The sequence below is a fragment of the Myotis myotis genome, unplaced genomic scaffold, assembly GCF_014108235.1.
Source record: "Myotis myotis isolate mMyoMyo1 unplaced genomic scaffold, mMyoMyo1.p scaffold_m19_p_8, whole genome shotgun sequence".
NCBI lineage: Eukaryota > Metazoa > Chordata > Mammalia > Chiroptera > Vespertilionidae > Myotis > Myotis myotis.
Genome location: NW_023416390.1, coordinates 47,018,734 through 47,034,322, shown reverse-complemented (window position 1 = coordinate 47,034,322; position 15,589 = coordinate 47,018,734). Strand labels below are relative to the sequence as shown.

The window sequence follows — 15,589 nt, the reverse complement described above, 5'->3', positions numbered from 1 at the left end:
TACCACACAACCACCCTCTTTTGAAAAATCATGGCATTAGTCCAACCCCCTTGTTTTAAAATATGGCAGCCCAGAGGAGTAACCAAGTCACCCAAGGTCACACCAATATGTTCCAGAACTATGTAAGGCCTTCTGACCCCAAGAACAGGGCTCATTTCACTACAACTTCTAGCCCTTTACACACTAACAGCAGGAACTGGAACAAGGTCCCCAACTTAGAGAGCAAAGCATTGCTGGGAATGAATGCCCCAGGATCTCTTGTCACAAGGAATAAAGACCCCGTCACAGTTAGTTTAGTAAAACTAGCACTATCTGGTGTCCCATATCCTCAAGCACTTAAAAAGTCGTTTCAATCTTCAAAGGCATTCTTTCATTCCATTTTTATCTGCTTTTACCCAGGACATTGTTTCCTAGCTCTCAAGTAGTTCACTAGGTGATTTGCATCTCATTAGGAGCTCCAAAAATGACATCTTTCAGCCTGCTGCCTAGTGTTGTGGATCTGCTCAGCATCAGACCTTGGGCTTAGATTTTTCATGTGGACATTTTTGGAAAAGCTGAATTAATGATGTTTTCCCACTGGGTGCAGTTTGGGTGGCCATTTAGGCCTTAATTCTTGCCTCCTTACAGAGCTGACATAAGGGAACAAGCCATTGTTGTGGAGATTACAGATGAAGTCAGTCATTACCAAGGGAAGACACCAGGCTGGAAGGGAATAAAGCAGTTTAAAAACTCATAAATTCTTTGAAAAGATAAACAAGATTGATAAACCTTTAACCAGACTCATCAAGAAAAAAAAAAAAAGGGAACCTTGGCCAAGTAGTTCAGTTGGTTAGAGCATTGTCTCCACACACCAAAGTTGTGGTTCGATCCCCGGTCAGGACACACAAGAACCAACTAATGAATGAGTAAATAAGTGGAACAACAAATATCTCTCTCTCTCTCTCTCTCTCTCTCTCTCTCCCCCCTCTCCCTCTCTCTCTCCCTCCCTCCCTCCCCCCTTCCTCTCTCTCTGTAAAAAAATATATATAAATAAAAATAAATTTAAGAAAAAGAGAGAACTCAAATAAATAAATTCAGAAATGAAAAAGAACTGACACCAGAGAATACAAACGATTATAAGAAAATATTATAGAAAGAACTATATGCCATCAAATTGGACAATCTGGAAGGAATGAATAAATTCCTGGAATATACAATTTTCCAACACTGAATCAAGAAGAAACAGAAAATCTGAACAGACCAGTTACAACTAAAAAAATCAAAGCAGTAATCAAAAACTCTCAACAAACAAGTCCTGGACCAGATGGCTTCACAGGTGAATTTTACCAAACATTCAAAGAAGAATTAACATCTATCCTTCTCAAAGATAAAGACACTACATAGAAAGAAAATTATAGGCCAATATCCCTGGTTAACATAGATGCAAAATCTTCAACAAAATATAGTAAACCAAATTTAGCAATACATTAAAAGACAGGGATGTCCATTTTCACCACTCTTATTCAACACTAAAGGCCCGGTACATGAAATTCGTGCACAGGTGTGTGTGTGTGTGTGTGTGTGTGTGTGTCCCTCAGCCAAGCCTGCACCCTCTCCAATCTGGGACCCCCTCGAGGGATGTCTGACTGCCCATTTAGGCCCAATCCCGGTGGGATCATCAGACTTAACAGGCAGTTGGACATCCCTCTCACAATCCACGACTGCTGGCTCCCAAATGCTCGCCTGCCTGCCTGACTGATTGCCCCTAACCACTTCTGCCTGCCAGCCTGATCACCCCCTAACCACTCCCCTGCCAGCCTGATTGATGCCTAACTGCTCCCCTGCCAGCCCGATTGCCCTTAACTGCCCTCAACTGCAGGCCTGGTCACCCCCAACTGCCCTCCCCTGCAGGAGCCTGACAGCCTGGAGAAGGGACCGAGAGGTTGGCTATTCCCTCACACTCGCCGGCCTTGCCCCACCGCAGGTTGACCTCTGTGTGTGGAGTGACCAGCAGGGCGGGGGCCTTAGCCTGGCACCACTCTCATCCCCCACCACCCATCCCTGATTCCCTGTTCACCATCGGGTGACCGGAGCCTGCCAGCTGGGGAAAGGGACTGAGAGGTGGTCAGTGTGCCTCATAGTGACTCTGCAAGTGGTCGTTCTGGTCATTCCACCATTAGGGTCAATTTGCATATTATTCTTTTATTATATAGGATAGAGGCCCGGTGCACAGGTGGGAGCTAGCCAGCCTGCCCTGATGGGGGCCTTGGATAGGGGTGGGAGTCCCTGCTAGGGGGAGGAGGGCCAGATGGGGCAAGAGGCCGCAGTTGTTCTAGTCTCTGGTCGTTCTAGTCATTCTGTCGTTTCAGTCTCTGGGCTTTTATTATATAGGATGATTGTCTAACCACTATGTTGTACTCTTGAAGCTAATACAAAATAATATTGAATATAGGCTGTAATTGAAAAATAATTTTTTTGTTTTTGCTAATCCTCACCTGAGGATATTTTTCCCATTAATTTTTTTTTTTAGAGACAGGAAGAGAGGAAGGGAAAAGGAGGGAGAGTGAAAGAGAGAGAAGGGAAGGAAGGGAGGGAGAGAGGGAGAAACATTGATGTGAGAGAGACACATCAATTGGTTGCCTCCCACATGCAGCCCCACCAGGGCCAGGGATCAAACCTGAAACCAAGGAATGTGCCCTTGATGGGGAATCAAACCAGCAACCCTTTGGTCCATGGGTCAACACTCTAACCACTGAGCAACCAACCAGTTTAAAAAAAGTTTAAAAAACTTTTTTTTTTTAAATATATTTTATTGATTTTTTACAGAGAGGAAGGGAGAGAGATAGAGAGTTAGAAACATCAATGAGAGAGAAACATCGATCAGCTGCCTCCTGCACACCTCCTACTGGGGATATGCCTGCAACCCAGGTACGTGCCCTTGACCGGAATCGAACCTGGGACCCTTCAGTCCGCAGGCTGACGCTCTATCCACTGAGCCAAACCGGTTTTGGCTAAAAAACTTTTTAAAAAAGTTTTAACTCCTAGAAGCAGAGAGAGGGAGCATAATGCAAATCTTCTGATTACTATGCACAGTTAAGGAAGGAAGGAAGGAAGGAAGGGAGGGAGGGAGGGAGAGAGAGAGAGAGAGAGAGAGAGAGAGAGAGAGAGAGAGAGAGAGAGAGAGAAGAGAAGAGAAGAGAAGAGAAAGAAGAGAAGAAAGAAAGGAAGGAAGGAAGGAAGGAAGGAAGGAAGGAAGGAAGGAAGGAAGGGAGAAAGAAAGAAAGAAAGAAAGAAAGAAAGCCCATGGCAAACCATTGCTGATTCTGTATAACTGACTCTAACCTTCTGCCTTTTGAACATTTTCAACTGGTTCCAACCTCCTGAGATCCCAAAGTTTTTGCCTTACATTTGTGTATTGCTTTAAAGAGAGTCCCACTTGGTGAGAATTGCTTTTCAGCTTTGACTTTCATTTATATAGCAAAGCCTCCAGAACAACCCTGAGCAACATCATACCCCTGGAAACCAAAGATAATGTTTCCCTGGTCAGCAAAATTGTTCTCTTGGAATAGGAGGAATTTTCCCAGAGTCCAGGGAAATTAGCGTCTGCTTTGGGTTCGAGCCATTTGATACAGTTTCCTGAACAAAGCAAATACCTGGTGCTACCCGGAGCCCTACTGGGGATGCTTGCCCTTCCCAGAACTCCTTCTGCCCAATCAAAACATCTCTGGTCCTACACTAGCTTTTCAAGATGGCAGTTAGCTAATTTGCAAAACGGACCCAAATTCTTAGGAAAGGGTTAAGTCCCTGGGTTTTTTCGATCCTGGCTGTAGATTAAAATCATCTGGAAGGGCGGGAGGAGGAGCTCTTTTTCAACAAAAGCAATGCCAGAGCCATACCCCTGACCAAATGAATTAGGATCTCCAACTGTGAGGCCAAGGCATCTGTATTTTTAAAAAGCATTTCAAGTGATTCTGATCTGCAATCAGGGTGGAGAACCACTCTCATATAACCAGAATTACAACCCTTAGGAGCACCTGCTCTGCCTTAGGCAGCATGTTTTTCTCTTTTATACATTATCTGTCACCCTCACTACAACCCTACTTGAATGATCATCACCACCAAGTTCAGACCGATAATAAGTGCTAGAGCAGTGGTTCTCAACCTTGGCTGCACATTAGAATCACCTGGGAATCTTTTAAAAATCCTGATTTCTGGGCCTCATCCTCCGGAAATTCTGTTTCTTTGTTATGGGGTGGGGCCACAACATTAGTAACAAAGAAACAGAATTTCCAGAGGATGAGGCCCAGAAATCAGGATTTTTAAAAGATTCCCAGGTGATCCTAATGTGCAGCCAAGGTTGAGAACCACTGTGCTACAGGGAGATTCATACTCATGTTTTTCTGACTCTGCTGCTTTTTCTTTCTTTTCTTATTTCTCAAAGTGTGGGACATGGGCCATTGGTGGTTTTCAAATTGATTTAAAATGGTGGGTGAATGTGACATTAAATGACACTGAATCATGTAAAAGAAAATTACTTCTTTTTCAATTCTTAGTTTAAATTCTTCAAATTTAAGATGAAAGTTATGGTGCTGGTAGTATGCTGCCAAGTCTTCTCACATTTACTCACCTCTCTTTTTAACAAATCTTTTAAAAAGCCCAGAATATTTTGTGGGAAACAGAATCTAACTCAGGTGTGATAATATTGTTTTGTTTTCATTGAATTTACTTTAGGGTTTACTTTTATTTATGGCAAATGTTGCCCCTGCTCTTTCATTTTCAGTAATGAATAAAGTTTCATTTTTAAAGAAATGTATTTAAATAAAAAATGAAATTAGTTTTTTAATATTAAACAATAGTACAGGTGTCTTGAATATAGCAAAACAGGTTTAAGTGGTAGATGAATGACAGAAGTTTGAGAAATACTTCCTTACAACATGCTAACTTTAAAAGTAGTCATCTCCCCTGGCTGGTGTGGCTCAGTGGTTGAGCATCAACCCATGAACCAGGAAGTCACTGGTTCAATTTCCAGTCAGGGCACATGCCTAGGTTGCGGGCTTGATCCCCAGTAGGGGGTGTTCAGGAGGCAACCCATCAATATGTTTCTTTCTCATCCATGTTTCTATCTCTCTATCCCTCTCATTTCTCTCTCTCCAAAAAAATCAATAAAAACATATTTTTTAAATAAATAAATAAATAAATAAATAAATAAATAAATAAAATAAAAGTAGGCATCTCCACACCTGTCACACCGGATAGGCAAACACTTGTTTCAGCCAAGACCTATGAACTTTGTGGTTGCTTTTAGCAAAGGTGGAATCCTGAAACAAAAGGCTAATAAATGTGGGGAGTGGGAAGGGTGTACATTCACTCTCAAGTAATCAATGAAATGCAAATCAAAGCCAGGACCGGTTTGGCTCAGTGGATAGAGCGTGGGCCTGCAGACTGAAAGGTGCCAGGTTCGATTCCGGTCAAGGGCATGTACCTTGGTTGCGGGCACATCCCCAGTGGGGAGTGTGCAGGAGCCAGCTGATTGATGTTTCTAACTCTCTATCTCTCTCCTTTCCTCTCTGTAAAAAATCAATAAAATATATTTAAAAAAAAAAAAAAAAGAAATGCAAATCAAAGCACAATTGGCATGCCACTTTTTCACCTATTGAACTGTCAGACTTTTTCTTAATGCTGTCCCATCTTTAAGAAGCAGGTAATCTCAGGTACAGGTGGTAGAAGGATAGTTTGCTATACACTTTCTGGATGGCAATTGGAAATACAAATCATAAATTTTTAAAGTATGAATACTCTTTGGGCGGTAACTCTATTTATAGGAATTTGTCCTAAGAAAATAATCAAAGATCAAACTGTTATCAGTGGAAGTAGAGTTCTTGGGGTACCACAAGGAAAAGAATTTCCTGAAGTCCCCACAGGAGCATGGCGTTTCATGGAAAGCTTTATTGATGATGTAAAATCAAGGGGGTTCCCCTCCAATGTCCTATCTCTGTCTGTCCCTCCATGGAAAAGGTCCAATCTTGTCTTCAGCAAGGCCAGAATAAAAACCAGTGTCCTGAGTTTCTGTTCCATACTACAGCCCAGTCCAGCATCTGACTAGCTTAGCTTGTGTTCCCAGCTGCAGTCCATTGCATGTGAGGTCTGCACAGCATGGCCATGGGCCAAGTGGTTGCTTAAAGCCATATGGCTATGGAGAGAGAAGAGGTGAGTACACAGGTGAGTGCAAGTCACAGAGCAAGAGAGCAAGCACGAACAAGAATGCAAGAGAAAGGGAACTCTTTGGGGAGTTTAACCTTCAAAGATTTTTCAGGCTTGCATTGGGTCCACCCCCTGGCCAATTTATTGTTCCACAGGCTAGACTGACAGGCAAGCACCTTATCTTTATCACCCCAACTTTATCGAGCATGCACCTATCTCCCTCTTTGCTGGATCCCTTTCCGCAGTGATCTGCAGGGAATGGACCCGTGGCTCCCTGGGGAGCGTGAAGTTATAGCTTCCTGGTGAAGCTGCCCAGATGGCCATGCTGACAATGTCTGACTCCCCTTTGCTCTCATCCTACTATTAATACTAATAAACCAGCTAGCTAATTACAATGATAACAAAACTATATATATATATATATGTACATATATTCCTCAAAGTATTACTTGTTATAGAAAAACATTGCCTCGAATAGGACATTATGTAAATTACTCATGGATCATCTATTAAATGAAATACCATACAACAATTAGAAATGATGTGGATCATCTATTAAATGAAATACCATACAACAATTAGAATAATCTGGAATACAGATAAGAAACTTGTTCCAACATTTGCTCTAGTGTGAGGTTGGGATAAGGAGGTAGGACAAAAGATGGACTTTTCACTGCTTAACTTATTTGTGCATTATATTCACTCATTGTTTTTTTAAAATGCCAACTATACTTCAATTAAAAAAAATTTTTAAATGTAACTCTAAAAAAAAGATACTATTTTTAAAGTAGATTAATATCATGGAAAAATATTTATGACTCTATTGTTAAATGGGAGAAGCAGTAACAAATTACTGTAGGTGAATACTGATATTTGCGGGGGATGGGAATGTTAAAAGAAGTAAATGCATATTCCCAGAAAAATATCGAAAGGATAAAATACTAATGAACTTCCTTTTTAAGAGGCTGACTTTCTCTCCCTCCTTGTTAGACTACAGATTCTCCAGATGTGTTCCAGCATAGAAAAGGCCCTCTTCCTGTTGGAAGCCTTGGCAATAATATCCCAACTTACAAAAGCAAAGAGTAGGCTACATAATGGGGCAGATCTTAACAAGAATGATGAACAGTTACCATTCATTCATTCATTCATTCATTCATTATTTGAGTGTGTGCCAAACCCCGAACTATGAAACGGTTTCAGGGAAAATTATTACCACTTCCCTAACTATTAAGAGGAAAATTCCTTATAGACAATTTATAACTCTGCCATCTTCCATGGGCACTAATTTAACTCAGGGATGTTTTCTTTGTAGCCGTTTTACAATTTTGAAGAAGATTGTTCACGACATAACATGGCAACTGGGAAAATGTGTAGCCTTCCTTTCATCTTAGAAAGGAAAATCTGAATTGCATTCACCCCAAGAGAAAAATCTCTCTTCTGGTTGTGTTTGTGTGTTTTACAAAAACCCACTGAATTCCTCAGTCCCTCCTGAAGTCAGATATGGAAAGGTAAAAAAACTTGTAAGAACATCTCAGTGAAAAAAACACGCATCATAATATTGGCCTAGACCTTGGGATTTAGAATCAAAAGGCCTGAGTTCTAGCCCTGGCTCTGAAGGGAGACTGGCAGAGGGGCCCACGCTCCCTGGGCCTCAGACCCCGCAGATGGAAAAGCAAGGGGCCTTTTGTCAGCAGGATGTTGGGAAACCTGAATGCTCAGTTGGACTTTGCCTCTGACCTGGGGTGTGATCGCTGAATCTCCCTATGCTTCTGCTGCCTCTATGGGGTTAACAAATGAGATGAAATAAAGAAAAAGATACTTTGCAAAACAAGATTTGCTACCTACAAATGACATGGCAAGGAGAAGAAGCACAGAGCTGGAGAAGGCAGGTCCTCTCATTGGAAGCTATTTCATGGAAGTGTCCACTGGAGTACCAGGTAGCATGGTCAACCATCATTAAGGAGAGAGATCATTCAGCTGACAGCTGGGCTACTGTCCCCTCCAACTGGCCCGAGAACTTCGGTCAGAGAAATTCTGTGCCTCCCCTTAGGCACGGAATTGACAGAGCTCTATACATTAGTCACATAATTTCAAATCTACTCAAATGCCCCCCACGGGGGGTATATCTCATAACTCCATTTGGGATTTGCTATCTGTAAATCTAAACACAGAGCACTCTGCTTCAAGGAAATGTTTTCTTGGCAAGTGACTCTGAGAATGCCTCACCCACAAATGGCAACCAGATTGCAGTCATACTACTCAGAATGTATCCACGCCTGCTGAGGCCTCCAGGGAAGGCGCAAAGGACTATGGCTCTCTTAGTGTGCTCTCTCCCAGGAACCCTGCTCACTGCCTGTCCATTCCTCGGGGACTTGGAAATCATACTTCCCCACCAGGCCAGGATAGCTGGACTGTATGCCCCATCCTGCTCTCCATTGTGGTTGTTCTTCCTTCACTGTAATCCTGCTAGGAAATTTACCAGAACTCGCACATCTGTAGTGGATGATGACAATTGAAACACTAAGTGTCAGGGGACAATGTTGGGAAGAGCATTTGTAGCCAAAATAGCCATAACTCAGCAGGTCAAATAGAGTACAGGAAGTCATTTCCTTATTCATCTCAGACCTTAGAGGAGAACAGAATGCCTCAGCTGTGACTTAAATTGTGCTTGAATTAGGGTTGCTACACTTAAGGGATGGGGGTTCGGGGGGAGGAAGAAGGCACCCAGGTAGATTTGAATTTCAGATAAACAACCAGTCACTTCTTAATATAAGTGTGTCCCAAATATTACAAAGGATGTACTTACATTTAAAAAGTATTGGTTATCTGAAATTCATATTTAACTGGGTAGCCTGGCAACTCTAGCTTGGATATACCTGCATGTTCAATAAAGAGAACTGAAATATTGAATTTCCAAACCAGTTGCTGAAGTTATGTTATGAAGCCATCGATTGAATTCAGCTATTGGTCTCTCACCAAGGCCTTGGCCAACTGTGCAGCCACAATGTGTGATGATTTCGGATTAGAGAGAAAGGCGTATGCATTTCCCACGCTCCTGAAACTCCATTCCGATTTCTCCCATTTTCTGGCAGATTTATCTCCAGTTTCCTGTGAGGTTCTGTGACGACTCGAAAGAGAAAGATGTTCAAGGTCTCAAATATGAAATCAGAAGGTGCTGGGCAGGGGAGTGTAGGGAGTCTTGTAACAGACAGGCCTATGTTCAGTACAAAGTGGTATTCATGACAAATATACTTTCAAGAAGCACTATAGGGAGGGATCCTCATGGATTACAAACTGGAGCGTTTGGCTCGGCTTACAAACATGTAAGGTGGAAATCAGCCACTTTCAGAATATGAACTTCATTGTCTCCAGAGTAAATGACGGATATTCTGATGTGTATCTTCAAACTTGGATTGCCCAGTTTATCTACAAAAACTAGTCAAGTGAAATAGGTAATTGCCAGATAACCATACTGTTTTGTAACTCAGAAGCAAACTGGCTCAAAAGCTGACAGACAGGGGTTCAGGCTTCCATTCTGACACTTACAGAGTAGACTTTTTTTTACCTATAGTTTCTTCATCGTTTGAAAGACAGAAGAATTTTTGTCCTACATGCCTCATCGATTTTTGTTTATTTTTAAACTTTTTTATTTTTTAATTATGTTTTTATTGATTTTTGAGAGAGAGAGAAGAAGGGAGTAGGGAGAGAGTGATAGAAACATTGATGAGAGTGAAACATTGATTGGCTGCCTCCTGCATGCCCCCTACTGGGAATCCAGCAGCAACCTGGACATGTGCTCAGCCCAGGAACCAAACCAGTGACCTCTTAGTGCATGGGTCAATGCTCAACCACTGAGCCACACGGGTTGGGCTATTTTTAAATTTTTATCAGAAAAATCATCATAAACTTCTCAATGTGCATACGTGTTTGGGTTTAATCAATGTGCTATATGCTATTTGTGTTTTGCTTCTTTTTCTGGATTTTGAACTTTCATCTATCAGCACCATACCCATATTTATCCTTATTGATATCTTCATGGTATATCATATTTATATCTTGGAGTTAACTTCTCCCCAATTATTAAATACTTATGTTTCTAGCTTTTTTTCTACTACAAAAAGTGGTGTCATATCCATCTTCATACAGATCCTCTTTTTTTTTATTTTTGGTTTAACTTGTTGCAACATGTTCAGCTTTTGTTATAGTTTGTCAAGTTGTACTTCAGGGGAGGTGGAACCTATGGGCCAGTGTATCTGGGGCCTCTCCCACAAGGTCTTTTGACCTTTTGGCTTATCCTAATTAATAGAAAGGAAGTAGTAATTATTTTAATTAAAGCTCTGGCTGAACATTTTTCAATATATTTTTTCATAATTGCATTTCAATATATCTGAATATGCCTGTCTTTCTCTTGATTCAGGCTTTCCACATTCTGGATTGTAGACTTTTGTGTTTATTTATTTTTTTCATTGTTTTTACTTTCTGTTGCACTTCCTCTCATCTTAGTTTTGTTACTGTCCATCATATAGAATAATTTACTTTAATATAATCAAACATCCTTGTCTCTATCTTCTTCCACAGTTTAAAAAAAAACACGATATTTCATTTCCTCCTAAGATTTTTATGGGAATGTTTAAAATGTTTATATAACTCATCTGGAATTTATTGAGGCCTGTGAGAATCAAGAGGTATATTGAGAAAAGTAAAAAATTTAGAAATTAAAAAAACAATACTAATTTCTGTCCAGCAGCATTAGCTTATGGCCTTAAGCAAGTCACTTACGTCTTCTAATTCAGTGTTCTCTATTAGACTGAAGGCAAGGACCTTGTCTTATTTCTCTTTATCTTCCCCACAAAATCCAGCAAAGTACCTTACATTTTGGGACTTTGTGATAAGGTTTGTGTTTAAGTTATATTTTTTGCATATTGCTATCAAATTATTTTAACAGCACTCATTGAATCATGATTCATATCCCAATTATTTATTTGGTTGCTTATGATTGGTCATGTATCAATGACACTCAGATTTGCCCCAATGGCAAAGCACCTAAGAGTTGTAGCACTCTTTGCAAAACATCTGAAATACGGAGATATTAAAAGTAAAATAATGAAAATGAAAATTTGCCCTAACTGGTTTGGCTCAGTGGATAGAGCGTCGGCCTGCGGACTGAAGGGTTCCAGGTTTGATTCCGGTCAAGGGCATGTACCTTGGTTGCAGGCACATCCCCAGTAGGGGGTGTGCAGGAGGCAGCTGATCGATGTTTCTCTCTCATCGATGTTTCTAACTCTCTATCCCTCTCCCTTCTTCTCTGTATAGTATAGACATCACATGTTTGTTTGTTTTAAATTTATGGTAGAAATTTTCAAATTGAGAAAATTCTATCCAAAAATTTAATTCCTTCTAATAATCAGGTAAGGAAAATCTTGGAACAACAAGTTGTTCAAGAGCAAAAGTTGAAAACCACATCTTATATTAGGCATTCCCAGTTGAGAATATAAATAAAAGCCTCTGATCAAGTATAAACACTATATAAATATAAAGTTCAGCTAAACCGAGCTGAACTCCAAAACTCTTTAAGATTAGTCTTTTGAGTTGACAAGGTTGGGATTCCTATAACATTAGAAAGTCTAAAGGGGATACATGTCAGATCTCCAGTGCATGTTCACACCAGCAACCTTAACTCTAAGTGCTTCTGCTTATCAATTTATAAATCAGAAGAGAAACACAAAAGGACCTCACAACCTCACGTTCTACCACAGTAAAGACTATGGATTTTGCAAAGCAAGCAGGAGCTGGGTATGTTGGAACTATCAGAGGAAAAAAAGAAAGAAAAAAAAAAAAACATTTCAATTCTGGATTCCTTGTACTCTGAGGATGATGATAACCAGTGTAAGAGGCTGGAGTCCTGTCCTCTGCACAGAGTTCCTGGAGATGTGGACAGGGTTGTCTGCTAAGGCTACCAGACCCCTCTGCCAGTAGCATCACTTTGCTATGCTAATTAATATTTTTTCATGGAGCTTACTTTTACTAAGACATTTGACTTAAAAAAAAAAGAATGTTTTGTGTTAAGAAAGACAGTAATGCTGTTGTTTGTTGTTGTTTTTTACTGCTAGAACAGGAGCTAAAGATCTAGGGTTGGGTTCCCACTCTGCCACTTGATCTGGGATGAGTCATTCCACATTTGTAGACCTCAGTTTCCTTTTCTGGGAGGAAGAAAAAAGAGTATTTAGAATGGACAGTTTCTAAAATCCTGTATCTTTCCAAAAGTCTTGTTCAAATATAAATATGTTCCAATTAAAGAAAAATAAAAATGCAAGACTTCCTACTTCAGAAACTGATAATTCACTATTCATAATGGTCCTTGCTGAGTCGTTCTTCACTTAGAAATTCCCCCTAAATTTCCTTAAATTGTAGGAATCTCTAGTGAAGTCAAACTGTGACTACAAATCTCCAACTCTTTTTTATGAATAATTAGTTTATGATATACACTTGGTCTGTGAAAATGATATCTCTTCTCTAGACTATGACATTCGTGAACAAGATTCTACGGCAATTGTGTGTATGTTGACAAGAAGTTAGAACTGCTGAACCCTGGTTTAGATATAGTGCCAAAAAGACAGCCGATTCCACAAAAACCATCTGCCTGGAAGGGAAATAAATCATGACCTCATTGAACACGTGGTTTCTTCACCCCCAGGGCACTCTTGGTCCAGGATTCTGAAATTAGGACTAACACAGAGACTGCTCCATGAAATCGGGCAATCATCCTTTCCCCTTCTCCCTTGCACTACCTCCAGAGACTGCACGGATCAATGGCATTGTTCAAAGCATTTCAGTAAATACTAGCTCAAGCCATTTTCCTACAAAATGTATCCCACCAAAAAGTTTGCTTCTCCTCTACTCACGAGTGTGTGCTCTCCAGATGTCTTTGAACTCTCACTGTCGGATGTGGTACAGACCATCCCAGATTGCCTTCGTTGTCCTGAGTTATCTCACTAAGGGCACTTTCTACTCTGCAAAGGCTGCTCACCACCCTCTCCTTCCGAGTGGACAAACCAGCTTGCTTTATGTCACTCTTGACTGCTGATTCAGATAAAAAAAGATGAAGGCAAAGTTACAGACAGCATCTCTTGTTTACTCTTAGGAACCCCTGTGTGTTTGGTTTTTTAGGATAATATTTCTCTAATAATAGCAAAGCTCTACCATGTCCGTTAAAATGAGACACACTTTCTACTAAGTGCATTTATATGAGAGAGAAATGTTTCACGTAATTTTCCCAAAACCTCGGATGGTTTACAGTAAAGTTTTGCTATCTTGTTGCAGGTTCAGAAAGTGGTCTTGCACAGAAGCAGCGAACACCTCGCCGACGATGTCAGCAGCCCAAAATGCTGAGTAGCCCCGAGGACACCATGTACTATAACCAGTTAAATGTGAGTTCAAAGTGGCCATGAAGCTGTTTCACCGGCTTTGTCTCCAGTTAATAGTTCTGTTATTAATACCTGCTCCAGCCCCTCCAGCCCCACCCCCACCCTCTTATGCTCTCGTCTTGAACATGTGCTTAGGCTCTTTATCTGTTGCTTTCATGTCAGGATGTCTGCCTTCACGGTGAATAATTGATGTGGTTTATCAAAGACGAGCAAGATGCATGCTTCATCAGGCTCACTTGAGCCCTTTGATCAAAAAAATTATGCTGTGACTTCTGATATTATCAGCATCTGCTTGCATTCAACACAAAATCACTTTGAATTAAAAATTAACGACTTGCTGCTTTGCTTTGACTGTGTGTTCTTGGCCCTCTCCACAGGGAACTCTAGAATATCAAGGGAGCAAGAGGAAGCCAAGAAAACTTGGGTAAATATCTGTCTTCTTAGTTCTAAGCAACTGTAAACAGAAGGGGTCCTTTGTGATATTACAGAAAATGCAAAACTTTCCTGAGAGGCTTCTAAAAAATATGCAATGGGTATAGCCCCGCTCTTGTTGACATTGGAAACTACTTTTCACAGTAGCAAGTATACAAAACTTGAATCTATTCTGTCTGAAAAGGCTGGAATTGCCATCGAAAGGCAAATGTTATTTCTCAGGGAATTGTACTTTCCTCATAAGTGGAGACATAGCGGATTGTATAAAACTCTCCCACAAACAAGATCACTCCACACAGGGCAAATAGGTGGCTTCTCCTATATTACCCCACCCCTGAGCCTTAAAGGTACAGGAAAATTTCCTCCAGTGGTTTGACGCAGCGGTTCTCAACCTGTGGGTCGCGACCCCTTTGGCAGTCGAACGACCCTTTCACAGGGGTTGCCTAAGACCATCCTGCATATCAGATATTTACATTACGATTCATAACAGTAGCAACATTACAGTTACAAAGTAGCAACGAAAATAATTTTATGGTTGGGTCACAACATGAGGAACTATATGTAAAGGGCCAGAAGGTTGAGAACCACTGTTCTAAGGAGTTTGAGCTCATTTAATTATTAGCACCTCAATTGAGAATAAGAATGAGGTAGGTCATTAGTATTAGTTTAAGAACTGGAGGAGGTCAGGAGGGGAACTTTCTCACCTGGAGGAAAGCAGATGGAGAAAGGCCAGATAATTCACATACATCAAATTGCAATATGATTATCATTTCCAAACACCACTACATTGGGCCATTATCAGTGTGTGACTCAGAGGTGAAAGGCTTTGCATATCAGACCCCAGTTCCTCTGTGCTGCAGGACTCTGGGCTGCCCTAAGCTATCCTTCTCCCATCCCAGCCCCAGTGTTGGGACCCAACCCTGCTCCAAGTACTCAAACAACTTTAGGTGCCCCAGAGATGGCTGTGGCATTTCTTTTTCTACCAAAACTCTTCTTTGTTGCAGCCAAGTCAAAGTGCTTGATGGTGAAGATGAATATTACAAATCTCTGTCACCCATGGACTCGACCCTTGAGGAAGACAACTCAGCCCACCCTTTCTTTTTTCCCTCGTCCTCAAAAGGAGCATCTGCTCAGCACTGAGTTGTCCTTCCAGAGCCTCAAGTCTGTTGAGGGTAAGCACAATCATGGTAATTGACTGATTGTCATTTAATAAGAAAGCACTGCAATGGGTTCAGCCTCTATGGATACATGCTGGAGCCTTACTGAACAACTTTCAGATTCTTAACCATTTTCTCCTACCTCCATCACCTTCCCCACATTTGTTCTGCAGCCTGATCTGAGTAATCCCTTCTTTTCTCAAACTACGAGTCTCTTGGGGACACAGAGTGTGCCTCCACTGCAGTAATAACCATCATTCACGCCCCCATCTAAAAGGGTAACAATCTCACCATCAGGCAATTGTGGACACTGATCATATTTCTTTATTTTTCCTACCATGTCTTTCCATGCAGTATCTGCCCCTGTGAAAATCCAGAGGTTCCTTTCCTCCTTGC

The 15,589-nt window shown here is 41.1% G+C and overlaps 1 protein-coding gene across 1 annotated transcript in view; it reads left to right on the top strand.

Annotated features, from left to right (window-relative positions):
* MYO3B (myosin IIIB) overlaps window positions 1-15,176 on the top strand; it is a 351,164-nt gene extending 335,988 nt beyond the window's left edge. Inside the window, exons 33-35 of the mRNA XM_036319661.1 lie at window positions 13,501-13,607; window positions 13,982-14,028; window positions 15,041-15,176. Coding sequence (XP_036175554.1) covers window positions 13,501-13,607; window positions 13,982-14,028; window positions 15,041-15,176 — 290 coding nt within the window. The remainder of the gene's footprint in view (window positions 1-13,500; window positions 13,608-13,981; window positions 14,029-15,040) is intronic.
* The last annotated feature ends 413 nt before the right edge of the window (window positions 15,177-15,589 follow it).